Source organism: Barbus barbus, assembly GCF_936440315.1.
Source record: "Barbus barbus genome assembly, chromosome: 3".
NCBI lineage: Eukaryota > Metazoa > Chordata > Actinopteri > Cypriniformes > Cyprinidae > Barbus > Barbus barbus.
The window spans coordinates 32,646,322-32,662,852 of record NC_136731.1 but is presented as its reverse complement, the minus strand read 5'-3'; the positions used below and the strand labels follow the sequence as shown (position 1 = coordinate 32,662,852).

At 38.1% G+C, this 16,531-nt stretch overlaps 3 protein-coding genes across 7 annotated transcripts; 1 reads left to right on the top strand and 2 right to left on the bottom strand.

Moving 5' to 3' along the window:
* Nucleotides 1-79: 79 nt before the first annotated feature.
* LOC306859885 (myosin regulatory light chain 2, skeletal muscle-like) lies at nucleotides 80-5,536 on the bottom strand. 2 transcript variants are annotated; one of them, XR_013783340.1, is made up of 8 exons: nucleotides 5,485-5,536; nucleotides 4,732-4,827; nucleotides 3,481-3,556; nucleotides 3,305-3,409; nucleotides 3,139-3,217; nucleotides 2,999-3,047; nucleotides 2,225-2,558; nucleotides 80-658 (listed from the first exon to the last, which is right to left on the bottom strand). XR_013783340.1 is itself a non-coding variant. In XM_079401280.1 (7 exons), the coding sequence occupies exons 1-7, from the start codon at nucleotides 5,485-5,487 to the stop codon at nucleotides 2,457-2,459; spliced, it is 510 nt and encodes a 169-aa protein (XP_079257406.1). In that variant the 5' UTR covers nucleotides 5,488-5,536; the 3' UTR covers nucleotides 1,649-2,456. The 2 variants fall into 2 exon arrangements, 1 of the variants encoding a protein (XP_079257406.1); XM_079401280.1 differs by lacking the exon at nucleotides 80-658 and having other exon boundaries at nucleotides 1,649-2,558.
* Nucleotides 5,537-8,864: 3,328 nt separating this feature from the next.
* LOC306850323 (sesquipedalian-1-like) lies at nucleotides 8,865-11,740 on the bottom strand. The gene is made up of 4 exons (XM_079385894.1): nucleotides 11,603-11,740; nucleotides 11,136-11,255; nucleotides 9,546-9,849; nucleotides 8,865-9,452 (listed from the first exon to the last, which is right to left on the bottom strand). The coding sequence occupies exons 2-4, from the start codon at nucleotides 11,214-11,216 to the stop codon at nucleotides 8,989-8,991; spliced, it is 849 nt and encodes a 282-aa protein (XP_079242020.1). The 5' UTR covers nucleotides 11,217-11,255; nucleotides 11,603-11,740; the 3' UTR covers nucleotides 8,865-8,988.
* On the top strand, nucleotides 9,486-16,275 carry LOC306850297 (CD2 antigen cytoplasmic tail-binding protein 2-like). Of its 4 annotated transcripts, none has more exons than XM_079385856.1 (8): nucleotides 9,486-9,828; nucleotides 12,476-12,565; nucleotides 13,438-13,510; nucleotides 13,633-13,765; nucleotides 13,984-14,141; nucleotides 14,701-15,271; nucleotides 15,468-15,553; nucleotides 15,965-16,275. In XM_079385856.1, exons 3-8 carry the CDS (start codon nucleotides 13,439-13,441, stop codon nucleotides 16,073-16,075), a joined length of 1,131 nt encoding a protein of 376 aa, XP_079241982.1. In that variant the 5' UTR covers nucleotides 9,486-9,828; nucleotides 12,476-12,565; nucleotide 13,438; the 3' UTR covers nucleotides 16,076-16,275. The 4 variants fall into 4 exon arrangements, with proteins under 4 accessions (XP_079241982.1, XP_079241981.1, XP_079241983.1 ...); XM_079385855.1 differs by lacking the exon at nucleotides 9,486-9,828 and adding an exon at nucleotides 11,448-11,588; XM_079385857.1 differs by lacking the exons at nucleotides 9,486-9,828; nucleotides 12,476-12,565 and adding an exon at nucleotides 12,570-12,603.
* The last annotated feature ends 256 nt before the right edge of the window (nucleotides 16,276-16,531 follow it).

Genomic DNA, 16,531 nt, shown 5'->3' with positions numbered 1-16,531 from the left:
ATGTAATTAACAAAATTATTTTACGTGTCACGTGTTACAGTTTCATCCCACCTATCACACACAGCCAGCAGACAGCATTACAAAAAGATGTTTTATTCACAGCTTGTCTTTTTATTGGTTACAGAAGAGTTTCTGACAGAGCAAAGCAGGCCCAGATGCAGAAAGCAAAAGGATAGATAAAAAAAAAAAAAAAAAAAAAAAAACATGGACAGAGAAATAGTGAAGAGGAGGGGAGAGAGGGAGTGAAGAGGGTATGTTTTCTTTCAGTCCCCGCTCTCCTCTCTTCCTTGGATGGTCTGTTTCTCTCACTCCCTCCGTTATAAGCTCGGCATCACTTTTAGGAGGCCAAGCTCTCTCGGTACAAAACCCTCATTTTTTTTCTAGTCAACTATCAGGGGAAAGAACAAGAATCATGACTGGTTCCTCTATTATAGAGTGAGATCACTCCATCTTGCCTCTTTTTCCCTCACTCTTCCACATTTATCTAGAGAGAGATTTCAGCCAAAAGCTATACATGCCTTCAGCCCTCAAGACAGCAGCAGAAGATGCAGCAACTTTCATGCATGAGAGGTGTTTGTGGGTAATGAGTGAGAAAGAGAGAGTATGTGAGAGATATAGAAATGATGTTCATTTTATTGAAAACAATCCCATATGCCCACTTGATAGACAGCGTGGTCATGAGCCTCTCCATGGTGATGCACTTAATTAACGTTAGTCACCTTATGACAAAATTGTGATGTTTATTTGGGTTATGTCTGGCCTTCGTGATTCATGCGCCATGTGCTTGGGTACATAGCCAAATATTGTTTTTGTTTTTGTTCCCTCAGCTAAGTAGGGGTGTTGGGGCGCGTTTATTAAAATTCCTTATGAATGCACATTACGTGGAAATGTGCCTAAAGTAGGCTACTGCTTTTGCTCACATCGCAGACAAAAAAGAATGGCGCGAATTCTTGAGGTTAGTCATATTATCTCTTGATAAATTCTAGTTTAGTTTTGGAAACATGATATTCAATCATCATTTAAAACTCGTTTTTTTCTTCTTTTTCTATGTAACGATTTAAGACCTTTAATATCTACATCAACTTGACGTTTAGTTTGGGCTCTTAATTATTAATCTAAATAGTTAAAAGTATAAAAACAATTGTATTGGATCAAGTGTTAAATCAGAAATTCACAGTTTTAAACAAGCCTCTTTTTTGGCCAGATTTTGTGGTGGTTTCCCTTACACACAAGCATATGCTTATATTGGAAATATAACTTAATACACAAGTGGTTAGATTCACATTAATTATACTTGATTAATTCATATTTTGACTAATAAAAATCTTCTACAATTTGAACATTTTCTCTATTAATAATTAGAAAACGAGCAGTTAATGCTGAAAATATTAAAAATCTTTTGGACTGATGTGGAAGCGATTGTGACAGAGCAGATATGCTATTATTGCAGTTGTAGTACTACCATAATCCAGCAGATAGCATGCTCTCAGTATGTTCTCATATAGGCTACTGCTGGTCACCCTTGTGATTTACTGCATGATTTACCTGCAGTCTTATGTAATCTAACTCATATTACCATTTCTATGCTCTGTAATTACAGAAGAGACAGTTTCATCCCACCTATCACACACAGCCAGCAGACAGCATTACAAAAAGATGTTTTATTCACAGCTTGTCTTTTTATTGGTTACAGAAGAGTTTCTGACAGAGCAAAGCAGGCCCAGATGCAGAAAGCAAAAGGATAGATTAAAAAAAAAAAAAAAAAAAAACATGGACAGAGAAATAGTGAAGAGGAGGGGAGAGAGGGAGTGAAGAGGGTATGTTTTCTTTCAGTCCCCGCTCTCCTCTCTTCCTTGGATGGTCTGTTTCTCTCACTCCCTCCGTTATAAGCTCAGCATCACTTTTAGGAGGCCAAGCTCTCTCGGTACAAAACCCTCATTTTTTTCTAGTCAACTATCAGGGGAAAGAACAAGAATCATGACTGGTTCCTCTATTATAGAGTGAGATCACTCCATCTTGCCTCTTTTTCCCTCACTCTTCCACATTTATCTAGAGAGAGATTTCAGCCAAAAGCTATACATGCCTTCAGCCCTCAAGACAGCAGCAGAAGATGCAGCAACTTTCATGCATGAGAGGTGTTTGTGGGTAATGAGTGAGAAAGAGAGAGTATGTGAGAGATATAGAAATGATGTTCATTTTATTGAAAACAATCCCATATGCCCACTTGATAGACAGCGTGGTCATGAGCCTCTCCACCCTCTCAATTCAGCCTCAGCGAGACAAGTCTTTGGAGAGACGGAGAGAGTAAGTGCTTGAGACTAACAAAGATGATAGAAAGGAAGAAAGGGAGGAAGAAACACAAAGTAAGAGAAGGAGGACAGAGAACAGACTGGGAGGGTAAAGCAGTGAAGGATGCACGTTCATCTCTTCATTTTCTGTCTTGTCTCCACGACCGTTTACTCCTCCTTCTCCTCTCCGTGTGTGATGACGTAGCAGATGTTCTTGTAGTCAACATTGCCAGCAACATCTGGGGGGAAGGCGGCCCACAGATTCTTCATCTAATGGATGAAGAACAACAACGAATTTGGATTAAATAAACATTAAGCAATTAACATTTTAGAAAAATAGATTAAAGTTGCAATGAAACAGAAATAGCAACTGATTTTTTTTTTTTACGCTTTGTGACGTACATCCTAATTAAATGGATAATTGAAGAAGAACAAAAAAGTAGGGTGGGGCTTAATTCTGTTGATCCGTTGTTGATTGGATGGAAGCAGCAAGAGGCAAGTGTTTAAATGGACTAAATGATTGGAAAAGTCTGTATGTTCACTGTAAGGTCGAGTTATGACATTTTGATAAAGATTATGAGCTCAAAAATAAAACGTATGCATGAATGAATCGCTCACGAAAAGATTAATAACATGTATTCAGAAAGTGTTATAGTGAACTGCCATTTCTATGAAGACTAAGATCTATGAAGAGTAAGATCTGATCTCACCTCCTCTGCGGAGAACCTGTCGCACTGAGTGGTCAGAAGCTCCTCAAGGCTGGAAAGAGAGAGAACAAATATCAGTCATACATGGAAACACAGATTTTTTTTGGCACATTGAAATCAAGAGTGAGTTAATATACGCTTACAACTGCTTCTTGATTAAGCCAGTGGCCTCTGGGTCCAGCACCTTGAAGGCGGACACAATGACGTCTTCGGGGTCAGCACCTTTCAGAGACATGGAGAGCGAGTTACACTGACTGAATACAGCAAGGATTGGAAAACCAAAGAGAAAACAGCCAGACTTTTGCATACCCTTCAGCTTCTCTCCGAACATGGTGAGGAAAACAGTGAAGTTGATCGGGCCGCTGGCTTCCTTGATCATGGCCTCGAGCTCCTCATTCTTCACGTTCAGCTGGCCTACAGAGAGACAAGGATGGTCAGCACACATTCATGGATATATTTACAAAGGACACAAGACACAAACTCACCCATTGAAGCCAACACGTCCCTAAGGTCGTCTTTGCTGATGATACCGTCTCTGTTCTGGTCAATGATTGTGAAAGCCTATGCGTGCAGGACAGAAAACAGCACATTGTTACAGGAGTTGGTGGAAAATGAGGCTGCTCACAGTTGCAAACCAATGAGTAAAGAGTCAGTTTAGCAAGAAATCTTCCCCTTGTAGCTTTTTTCTCTTTCCTGACAGAAGTAAAATGTCCTTCTTAGTCACATGAAACTCAAGAAGGGGCTTGAACAGCAGCAGCTGCTAACTCCCACCTGGCCCCCACAGAGACCCTCGCTGATCCTTCTTTCCATCTGGGAGATGTGTTAAGTCAATCCCAACTGTAATGTCAGACATTCCTGAAGAGGCACTTGAGAAGGCTGTATTATTAATAAACCATTCAAACCACTTCATGTCCTTACTTAGCTCAGTCGCACTCTAGCCTGATGCTAATTCCAGTCACCTCACCCATTTAGCATGTGCGTTTGCACACTTTTTTTTTTTTACTTTGTTTACTTAGAGAAAATGAAATAAATTTAGATCAATCACAATATTTAAGAGCCATAAATATAGTCAACTACTGGTAAATCAGATTTTTTTTCTGGTAATTGTTTTGTGTGTTATTTATCATTTCAAGGTCCTCTCACAAATCTAATTTGCATAAAATGTTATTTTCCTGCAACTACTTCAAGGGCCTTTAAACATAATTGTCATTAACTATATTTTATTTCCTTTTTCTTTTATCTCGTCAATCATATTTTACACATGATTTCTTTCTGTCCCTCTGGCATGCACTATGATCTTCAGCTGCCATCCCATTGGGATCAGGAGTTCAGGAGTGTCTGACAGATGGGAGGGCAGAGAAGAGGAATGCTGTCACATTTTTTGGGGATATTAGCAGACAAGACAAAAATACTAGATTATGTCGATCTGTTGACTCTGTCCATTTGCTGTACTGACCATCAAACAAGGCTTAATACAAATATGTTTTAACCTGATAACAGAATTTGATCATATTAGAATTAGATCTCCATCTCAGAAGCAACATTTATGATAAGTCGCAGTGATACTTTATTGCACCAAACTGATGTCTGGTAACATTTACCCCCAGAAATCTAATTTGGACTTTGATAATACTTAATAAAGTGAAAGAATGTAACTAAAACATATTTACAATATATAATGTCATAAAAATATGGAGTCTACTTGTATTAATTATAAGATCTGAAAAAATATTTACCTCTTTGTACTCCTGAATCTGGCTCTGCTCAAACATGGAGAACACGTTGGAGGAACCCTCTCCTCCTCCTGCCCTCCTCTTGGCCTTCTTGGGTGACTAGAAAGAAAAATAAATTTTTTAACAGTCAGCACAGCTGAACAGTGCATATTTCCTCTGTGCCGTTGACAATAGTACATAATGACATAATCTGAAAACTGGCACTGACATTGTCACACAGAGCTTAGAGACACAAGACTCATTCATAAGACATTTTAACATATTTATTGTTAATAAAACCCCTGTTCAGCCATATTCTAATGAAACATATTTTTACATGTGATATACATCCAAATAATGATCTTTGCATAGGTCGCTCCTCAATGATTAATAAAACCGTATTCAGGAACTTTATATTCGTACATTATGCTTTCTGATAAAACTTGCCATATTCTATATATTCTTAGTTTAACTTACATAAAATTACAAAAAAATCCCATATTTCATGGGAAGTGACAGCAAAACCACTTAGTTTAGCAATTTAAAACTGCTGGTCCTGGTTCCAACAACACAGGCTCAGAAAGAACAGCTTCAGAAAAAAATGCCCAGTTTATCATATTCTGTTAAATGCATAATACGTCCACAGAATCAGATGCTGATTCAAAAAGCAAGCTCTCTTCCATTCAACCCTGTTGAGACTGAGGTATTATGTCCTTGGTTCCTATGTGTCCACCTAGATGGTGTGGCCAGGTAACATCTAAGGTTCAGGTTACTCACCATGCTGAGACGGTATGTGTGAAGTCTAAGAAGCTCAAGAAGTGAAGACTGAAGCCGCGTGGTGACTTGTTCCTGGAGGGCTTATATACTGCCGAAGGCCCCTTGCTAATTATAGATCCAACCTTAAGTGTGGCTTGGGAAAAAGACAGACAGGGAAAACTATGAAAGGGGAGAGAGATGAGGTAGGGGTAAAGCGATGAAGGAACACAGGGTGGGATGCACTATCATCTTACAGTGCTCAGAAATAGCTATTAGAGTCTTGGAATGGGATGAATCTGATACTGTTGGCAGCAGTCTGCGTGTCTCACGTAGACTAATAAGGACATGGAGACGTAAAGGCCTGTTTGAGCTTTGCACAATCGCATAACTTAGGCAATTTGAAATGAATGGGCTGTAATCAGGCTGTAATCAGACTCACGACTATGTTTCGACTAGTGGCAGATCAATATTTGGTTTTCAGTGTTACATCTGAATCCTGGGGTTGGGATGGGGGAGGTTGCAATAATAGATACTTATTGATGTAAATCCAGAGATTTTGTGAGCCAATGATTATCTTGTTCATATATGCGTGCACGCCCCCGTCTCAAATATAAGAGGCCGATGTAACATTTTAACCCTTGCCATCTTGTCACCTCTTTCCAAATCAGCCCTAATCAAAAATAGGTTTTAATGCCTTTCCTAGTATAGTGATGCCATAAGATTTGGGTCCAAGTCCCCCCACCTCACCCTGCCACATGGCCATGCCCAAATTCAGCACACTCTTTCCCCCTGGAGCTATTTGACCTTGCTCGGTCACTTTGCAGTCACTGTGAGATGCAGTTTGTGAAGCTGCTCTGTGTATGCACATGTAATTATCATCTTTTCTTTCAGTTTGAGATGATCAGCAGCACAATGCAGCCCAGTGAGAGGTTGTAAGGGACGCGCATGAAGGGAAATCTGAGGCTTAATACAGGTTCTTTTGGAAAGGTGGGGGTAATGGACAGCTGAGAGTGACCAAAATAGCAAAACAAACTTGTCTGCTCCTTGAGCTCTCCTTTTCTTCTCGGTTTAATCCATCAGTCACTTCCTCGTCCACTTCTAGCAACGCCACAGTTTTTTTTGCGTTCCTTTCTTCCTTTACGCTCATTTGATACCTTGCGAGTCTGTCCTTTACGTGTTTTGCACCCCTTTCTAGATCTTTCATTGTTCATTTCAGCAATCTTTTCCTATAGAACAGCTTAACTGCAGTTATTTATAGAGTGCCATTTTTTATGGAGAGACTGATAAAGTCTGAAAGTCATGTAAGTTGTAATGGATAAGCTTAAAAGGGTAATAAGAAGTTGTAAAAGAAAATGCTTATCAAGTATACATTAAATTTCGTTAGTAATGATTTAATGTTAAGGTTACATTGATAACTCTTGCAGTCATTGAAAAAGCAGCTGAATGATTAGGCAGGTTCTCAAATTAGATATAGTATAGCATATGCTATATTAATACACCCCTCCTATAACTATATATGGTGGAACAGCATTCAAAGTGTGTATGAGAGAGATTAACAGGGAGGGGAAGGAAAGTCTGGGTCAGAGGAAGCGTAGGCCTTGATATGAGATATTTCATGTCATAATAAAATGATTTTCTTAAACACAATACGTTCAGTTCATTGTAGACCCTTTTCAAGTATGTCTGGCCAATGACTGACCAGGCTGTGAATACATCTGTGATTTAGTATCTTCACAGGGTGGCCTGTAGGCCACTGTGTCAGTCATCTTTGTTTTGTTTATGCACTGTCAAAGTTTACATGTCTATACGTACAGTACATGTTACGTGTAACGTAATCTACTGACATGTATCGTGAAAACTGTTTATCACAGCAAACACGTCTGGAATCCGGATGAGGTGAAAAAGGCCACATCGTTGCTGTAGGGTTTAACATACCTGAAGTCTGCAGAGCACAGATGTGCTGATTGAAAGGAGGAGCTTCTTGTTGCATCCAACACTTAAGGCGTTTTTAGGTTTTTGTTGTCAGAGCTCTGATGTATGTCACAGAATCCCTATAAAATTTCATAACGTGATTTCATGAATCATTATACTAACCCCATTATCTACCTTTACTGTTACATCTGCTCACAACATTTAAAGATGAAACTGTCCACATTAAAATAAATGAATAAAATAACACCAAGATCTTAACAGAACAGGACTTTATTAGAACTTTTATTGTAATTTGATTGATACAATAATATAATAGTTCACAATAAAAGTCAAATAAAGTACAATCAAATATATACTAACATTGAATAAACCAAACAACCCTACATATTTTTTAAAAATGTTTTTACTGATGCTGTGCAATATGCAGTGCTCAAATACAGTCTCAAAATGTAACTTACTAAATTAAACTTAGCATTAAATTAAACTTATTTTTACAGAATTGACATTCAAGGTTAAATACTAGATAAAACAATCAAATTGATCCCTAAACAAATTAGCATTAAAATTCATCAAATGTATTATAATACAATTGATCTATATTAAATTAAGACAATGCATTGAGCATGGTGGTCACAGAAACTGTGAATATATGAAACATTTGTACAATAAAAACATGTCCAACATTACTGATATCATTCATTTATAATTACATATAGAACATTAAATAATAAAATTACTAGTGACCCCTGTACCTGAAGCACAGCTGAATAAAGGAAGTGAATAAATGTAGTGGTACTGTTGGTGAAGTGCAGTGCCCTCTGGTGACCTACAGTATACAGAGCTGCACCCCTGAAAAGCTTAATGCATACAAACTTGAATTTATTTTGATGCTTACTGATATGACTGGACTACAAAAAAAAGTTGCTTCTAATGTGTTTAACATTCCAAATGTGTTGAGTACACTAGAAACCAAAAGAGGTACATCTACATCCCCAAAGAATTGAGATGTTGTGAAAGAGGAAGAATATAAAGGGAGTGTGTTTCAGTTTGTTTATGAAACCTCCTGAACTGTGTGAAGTTCTGTAAGGCTGAACTAAACAGTCACTTGTGTCGCCCTCTTCACAAGATCACATTTTTAAAAGATCACATATTTTAAAAGATGTAACAATAAATTAACTATTATTATCATAAATTTACAGCTCTACAACTAACGTGCCGTCTCTAATCACACCTCATTTGACAGTATCTGAAGTACTTTGGATCCCTTTAACAGTGGGGGTACAGTTACCAGTGGTTTGGGTCTGTTTTATGACAATTCAAGCGAGAAGGAACTAGGCTGAGAGACCACAGAGAGGAAATGAGAAATGTTTTATCAAAAAATGCCACAAGATCAGTGTCAGTCAGTGCTAATCTGTACGCCTTCATAAATTTAAAAAGACAGCAGGATTCTACTAGTACTGCATCTTAATACATTCATCCATCTATTGTTTTAGAACAAGATTTACTATTTAGACGACAACATGAACAAATGCATATATGTGATATGTATATATATAATGAATATATATATATATAAATATATCAGATGCTGCTCTAGCCAAGATCAATGAGGTCCTCCTCGACATGTCCAACTTCCTCGCGCTTCTTCTTCAGCCAATCAGCTCTTAGTTGCTTAATCTCATTTCCATAGTACTCGTGCAGTTTACTAAACTCTTCCAAAGGATCAAAGTTCACAACGGGCCACTCCCCATAAGATGGTGCCGGACCATTTAAGGGTGTGACATGGGCATTTCTCTTGGGCCAGAGCTTTGGAGATCGCTTATTGTTAGTCTTGAATTGAATAGGAGGGGCATGAAGACTATAGCTGATGGGTCTGTTTGGCATAGGTGGAGGTGGTACAGAACTGGTGCTGTAGCTCCGCCCATCTCTGGGCACTATGGAAGTCCCATGTACGAAAATGGGTTGTCCTGAGTTCCAGGAAGCCATTATCTTATTGGGTGTAGAAGTTACTGCTGAGGTCTGGATGGAATCACAGAGGCCTTTGTCTCTTCTAGCTTCTGTTTTGTTGAGAGCATGAAAAAAATGCAATCAGACATGTTAATTGTCTTCAAGCCAGTAGACACAGAGAAAACACAAACAGATAAACACACCTTCGTAGCGTCTCTCCAGGTCTCTGACTATCATGGAAAGGTAGATGTGACTAGCGCAGAACAGTGCACCGATCCAGCTCTCCTGGCTGAGATGGTCATCAGCAGCTAGTCTGTACGTACGGAGGCCTGGTCCAGTAAACACCAAAGAGAAACAGAACTGACCATCCGTCTCACACGCCTGCACCATGCAGCCCTCCAGAACAATCACACCCAACAGGCTACGGTCGCCTGGACGCTCCTGATAAAACAGCAGATTCCCCTTCAACACAAACCAGCGACGCAGGTAAGTGGTGTTCCTCTCTCTCTGTGGAAAAGAAATGTGGTAATACATCGAGCACAGGTAGGATGAGGAATTAGGGGTGAGAACCAGGAGGGCGTAAGTGACATTTTGGTGAAATGGAGATATCAAATAAAAGCTCTTAATGAGCTCTTTCTACTGGCAAAAGTACTGTCATCCATGCGTGTACAATTGAAATCAGTACACAAAATCAGATCAAACTATGATAAATTTTTGTTTTGGCTCTCCTGTAAAGTTGGTGAAATGTCACCCCTCGATATGATTTATTTAAAAAGAGAGAAAATTATTCTAGAGTCTACAGGACAGAGAAAAGCTGGAGATGTGATTTTTTTGTAATGCAAAGGGATTGATATATTCTGAACCTAAATTAGTGTCACTAATTAGGAAATAGGCCAATGGCATGCTTTTAATAAGTTTAAGTATGTGTATTAAATAAATGTAACAGCCCTGTTTCTCCCGTGGTACAACTTACAGATAGAGAGGGTGGTTTATTTTTAGGTTGTTCTAAAATATTGGTAATTGAACATTGTTATTAGATATAATTTAAAATAACTATTCAATTACCAAATCATATAGTCCTGCTTGCCACTATTATCATTAATTTTACCATTTATTTGAAATTGTGCAATAACCTAAAATTTTACATTTTTCTATTTGAAAAGAGCAGGTAAATAGCACATTGAAACAAAAAAAATATATAAATCTATTTGTTTTTGTGCAAAGAGCTCTATACAAGGATCCTGAAGGTAAATTCTGTAATGCAGCATGAAGAAGATAAAGATGTCTCAGATATAATGTAGCTTCACTTTCCTAAGCCCGGCTTGCACAGCAAACAAATCTGACAGCAGAAGCACTTTTACTCCTTAAACTGGTTAGAGGAGAACTGAGCCTGAGTTTTTTTTCCCCTCCTTCTCCATTTCTGTCACCGATGGAGTTTTGGTTCCCAGCCACTGTGGCCTTTGGCTTTCTTAGTAGGGGGACACTTGCAATTTCTTGCAATATTGTCGACTTGATTGCACAGACACTATTTGAACTGAACTGAGCTGGACGATGACTATCACTTCAACAATTAACTGATTTTAACTGAATAATTGACTGCTTACTATTGTCCTCTGTCATTATCTACTGGCACTATTTCCCTGTTTAACACCGTGAAGCTGCCTTGACACACTCTGTATTGTATCAAACGCTATATAGGCCTAAATAAAGCTGACTTAGATTCAGCTTTTTCAAACAAGCACTCTAGATTCATTTGATAATATCTGGGTAAATTAACAAATTCAGGTCCTTACCTTTTTGTAAAGATATCCCTCTTTATCGACAGGTGAAGTGCAGAACAGGTAATGGGTTACAATCTTCTGATGGATCTTCATTACAACGCCACCTGGCTTGCAGTCGTGCCCTGGCGCGAGCTTTACATGAACAGAAATTACAACAACCCATGGATAAATCTAATTTGCCATCGTCATTCAGACTTTTTTTTCTTTTCTTTTTTTGTTTGTTTTTGTTTTTTGTTTTCAGAAAAAAAAAGAAGAAGAAAAAAAAAAAGGCGTGCATCTAATTCTAAGCAAGTATGAAATCATACGTGAATAACTTGTCTATCCGGTTCACGCGGTGTCTGTCAGTGTGTTGCCACGTAAATAGCATGTGTGCTTGAATCGGCTATATGCGCTTTTAAAGGATAAACAAGGAAACGGTGGCATAGAATTGTGACCGGAACAGTAGACCAGCTCAATGTTTGTCAGGTGCAGCAACTTACTTTTGGTCAATGCCTTTCCGTTGATTTATCGTGGATATCCATACAACCTTATTGGCAAAACATCATTCAGGCCAAGCTCCTCAATCCCGGAGAATCGTATAAAGAGCAGAATGATATAATAAGTTTCGTATTACCAGCGCGCGCCCTCACGCCGGTCTCTCAAGTGCTGAAATATAAATAACGCGACCCACTTCCTGGTAACAAAAGCCGATGCCCTATTCTCTTTAGACTTCATGATCAAACAGCAGCGACACATGTGCGCTTTCACAGTACCAACAAACAGGCTATGCATGAATTTATCTATAGACAAAAAATGAGGGAAATAAACACTTATGAATTTAACAAAGACACTCTGCATATATTATCGATTCATGTTTCTAATTCAGGCTGTCATCAAATATTCATTAGATACATTACATCAGAACAGTTTGTTTGCATATGGTGGCTCTCGCACAGTTTCTGCTGTTCTGCTTCTCAGATGTACCTTTAGTTTTCATAGAGACGCAATGTATTTACAATTAAGAGGTTTTCTGTATCCAAGTGAGATGTTCCCAAAAAACACAAAAGCCAGTGTTAACTGTAACATCAGATATTCATCTGAAAATAACAGAACAATCATTTGGAAACGTAAATCAGAAAGGTTTCATATTGTCATATTTAAATTGCAAATTTCCAAGCAGATCAAGTGATGGACGTGAGGTCACACTCACACACACAAGTGTTTTTTTTTTTAATTGAATTTTCAAAATTACAAAATTCAATAGCAAGTTCTTCACATATTTCTCATATTTAAACATTTTGTAAGCACTTAATAAAAATAAATAAATAATAATAATAATCGCAGTGGGAGTCGTTTCTCCGGTTCACCTGCAGGTGGCGATAGAGACTCGGACAGAACCTCGCGAATGACGTTGTTCCGGTTTAAGTGTGCTTGAATGGCGCAGCGGGGAGTGTAACATCCAGGTAACTAAACATTTCACCACGGGTTCATTCTTTATTGGGTTTGTTTTACATCTGACCAGTCTGTTAAGCCTCTGTGTTGGTCAAGCTACATCTTATTTTATAAACGTTTTTTGTATAGCTGGCACACTTTGCCGTAAGTTAGACGCTCGCAGCATTAGCTCAGCAGTGGTGTAAATACTGAACAATTAAATGTGATACTTGACCCAATTCTGCTTGTATTAGGTTATTATATATTGTTGCGGTTTTGTATATGTGAATAAATTATAGGCCCAATTCTTTAATATCTCATTTTAGGTCGAGTTTATACTGTGCTACAACTGCTAATAGTTTGGTTTCATACGAATTCTCACTAATTAGCTTTAAATCTTAAACCACTCTATATGCACAGGTTTCATGAATGCGATCTGTTATGGAGTCTCAAAGTTATGTTAAGGGTATAAAACATTCAGGTAACACTTTAGGCATTCTACTAACAGTAACGTTAAGTATCTTTGCAACTAAATGTCAACTAGCAGTCGTTAGAGTATTAGTAGAGTATTAGTCTGCTTAATATCTTCTGACACTTTATTTTGATGGGTCCACAACATAGGCCCTACAACATACAGAGTATTAGAAAATTTGCAAGTAAATGGTCAACTTATTCTACTAACCCTAAACCTAAACTAACAGTCTACTCTGAGAGTTAGTAGACATGTAGTTGTATATTAATAAGAATTAGTTGACATGTAGTTGGAAAGTTACTTATAGTTAGTAGAATGTTTAAAGTTTACTATCAAAATAAAGTGTAACCAACTTTCACAGTGTATACTAGATGAGTACACTATACACGCACAACAAAACTCTTGTAGTCAAATGCCTTATGCCTCTTTTAGCATGTCGAAAAGGAAAGTGACGTTTGAGGATGGAGATGGGGAGATTACTTTGGAAGATGTTCCGAAGAAGAAGGTTGGTTCTATATAACTCTTTAATGTTGTCAAAGTTATTCTGTTGTAATATATTGTGCTGTTCTGTGAAATCTCTTGCTCTGTTCTGCTCTATCCAATGCCTTTTTTTTTTTTTTTTTACAGATTGTTGATGGTGTGATTGGCCCAGGATCCAGATTTAAGGAGAAACACTCTTTGGACAGTGATGAGGAAGATGAAGGAGATGATGGAGGAAATAGCAGCAAATATGACATCCTTGCCAGTGACGATGTGGAAGGTCTGTGAATAATATTTTGGCCTCATGCAGATAATGAAATAAATGTCATGCACATTGCAGAATGTTTTTTCACTCTTCCTCTAGACTTTTGTAGGGCCTGCTATTTAAAAGGCTGAGAAAAGACAAGAGTATTTTGAAAACACTAGATTGCTTGTATTTCATTTATGACTTACATTGTTTAAAATATTACTTATCTTGGGCTTTCTTTGTGTTCACAGGACAGGAAATGGCAACCATTGACTATGACGAGGGTGTACGCATCACCCCTTTTAATCTCGTTGAGGAAATGCAGGAGGGACACTTTGATTCAGAGGGAAACTACTTTGTCAACAAAGAGGAAGATATCAGAGACAACTGGCTGGACAATATCGACTGGGTACATTGTATTGCATGAATTTTGAGAAATAGTTGATAATCTAAGTTATTATTATAATCTTATTTAAGAAATGTTTCCCTCTACCAAATGAGACCATGGACCACAAAACCAGTCATAAGGGTAAATTTTTCATAAAATTGAGATGTATACATCATCTGAAAGCTGAATAAATAATATTCCCATTGATGTATGGTTTGTTAGGATCGGACAATATTTGGTTGAGATACAACTATTTGAAAATCTGGAATCTGAGGGTGCAAAACAAAATCTAGATATTGAGAAAATCGCCTTTAAAATTGTCAACATAAAGTCCTTAACAATGCACATTACTAATCAAAAATTAAGTTTTGATATATTTACAGTAGGAAACTTATAAAATATCTTCATTGAACACGATCTTTACTTAATATCCTAATAGTTTGTGGCATAAAAGAAAAATCAATAATTTTGACCCAGACAATGTGATGTTGGCTATTGCTACAGAATACCCCAGCAATTTAAGATTGATTTTGTGGTCCAGGGTCACAAATCATTGATCACAGTGTATCTCTTCACACAGGTGAAGATAAAAGAGCAGCCAGTGAAAAAGAAGAAAGGCCTTGCAGCTAAGAGGAAGAGAAGAATTGGTGATGAAGACGAAGTAGAAGAGGAAATAAAGCGTGAGGAGCAGCAGAAAGGCAGTGAGGAAGATGAGGAGGAAGAGGAGCAGAAAGGACCTGCAGAAGACCCTCTGGCTACGTACAGCCATCATCAGCTCACAGAAGCCGTCATTGAGCTGATGCTGCCTGGAGAAACAGTGGCTGCTGCTCTGAGAAGACTTGGTGGTCTTGGAGGACAGAAGAAGAAAGGGAGACTGAGAGAAGGGGAGGAGGAGAAAAAAGAGTCTTCGGACAGAGACGCTGGTAAACTGGACAAACTGACAGCATTGGCAGATAGACTGGTGGGAATTGGAGATTTTGAAATTTATCAGCAGACTTATGAAAAACTGGTGTACAAGTTGAAGGGGATGACTCGAGGAAAGGCAGCCAAAACACTAGAGGATGATGACGAGGAAAAAGATGAGCTAGACATGTTTGCTGAGGAGTTTGATGACAAGCACGCTGGAGATGAGGATAAAGACAACAGCAAAGGTAAGTGATTGGACGAGGATGTGTTTTTAAAGGTGGCATGATTAGATACAATTTAAATATGAACTTTTATTTGTAGTAGTGTAGCAACTTTTTGGAACGAGTCCTGAAAATGTTATTGCCAGTCATATTTTATGATTATTTGATTAATGGCTGACCCCTTAGTAATAGCAGTCATGTGTTTTGTGTTTCTCTCTAGTCAGTGATGAGGTCATGTGGGAGTACAAATGGGACAACGAGAAAAACTCTGAGCTCTATGGGCCCTTCAGCAGCCAACAGATGCAGGTAAGACATTAGCAGTGCTTTAATAGCAAACGTTAATTTGCAGAAGTAATTGACAGATTATTTCTTATATTAAAATGATTTAAAAAATGTAAACACTGATAGATTCATTACTGTTATTTATTTATTTTTTGAGTGATCTGATATGGGGGCATTGACTTAACCAGTGGCGGTTAATAGTAGATGTGGACGAGTGATTTGGGAACCAGTTTAAAAACATTTTTGCATTTATGTTTGGTGCTTCTAGTGGCAAAAAATGACATGCATCACCACTGAGTAAATGTTTATTTACCCCTTTATTTGATTTTGAGGGTAAATACTGTTTTTTTTTTTTTTTTTTTTGTGTGTGTGTGTGAACGTTTAAGTAAGTAAATACATTTAAGTAAGTAAATATGGCTGTATCTTTTATTCCAGGGCTGGGTGGATGAAGGCTACTTCAAGGATGGAGTATACTGTAGGAGGATTGACCAAGAGGGTGCCCCATTCTACAACTCAAGGAGAATAGACTTTGAACTTTATGCATGATCTGTTGATGAGTCATCTTACTGATTTGATTTGATTTCTTCTGCCCATCTGAAAGGGCTTCTCTGAATAATTGTTACTCTTCAATAATTGTCTTTGTCTTATGTACACAAGTATGTGCACCTGTGTTTGATACATGATGTGTTTTAAAATAAAGACTTTATGGCTGGATCCAACCTGGTGTTCTGGCTAATGTTACAACTATCCTGACCCACGCACGTTCACTGGATATACAATTTTAAAGAGTGCCGCTATTTTCAATATTCAGTAGTTCAAGATTCAATATTTAAACCGCGGGGCTCTACACAAACCAATGAAAGCTTTGAAGTTCACACGGGGACAAAGACGGCTCTTTGCGGCCACGCTATTGGTTGCCTTTCTCCCTCCTGAAACCCAATTGGTCAGTGCGCCTACGCTGAACCGTTCTAATTGGCTGAAATCTTAGACTTTACCCGAGAG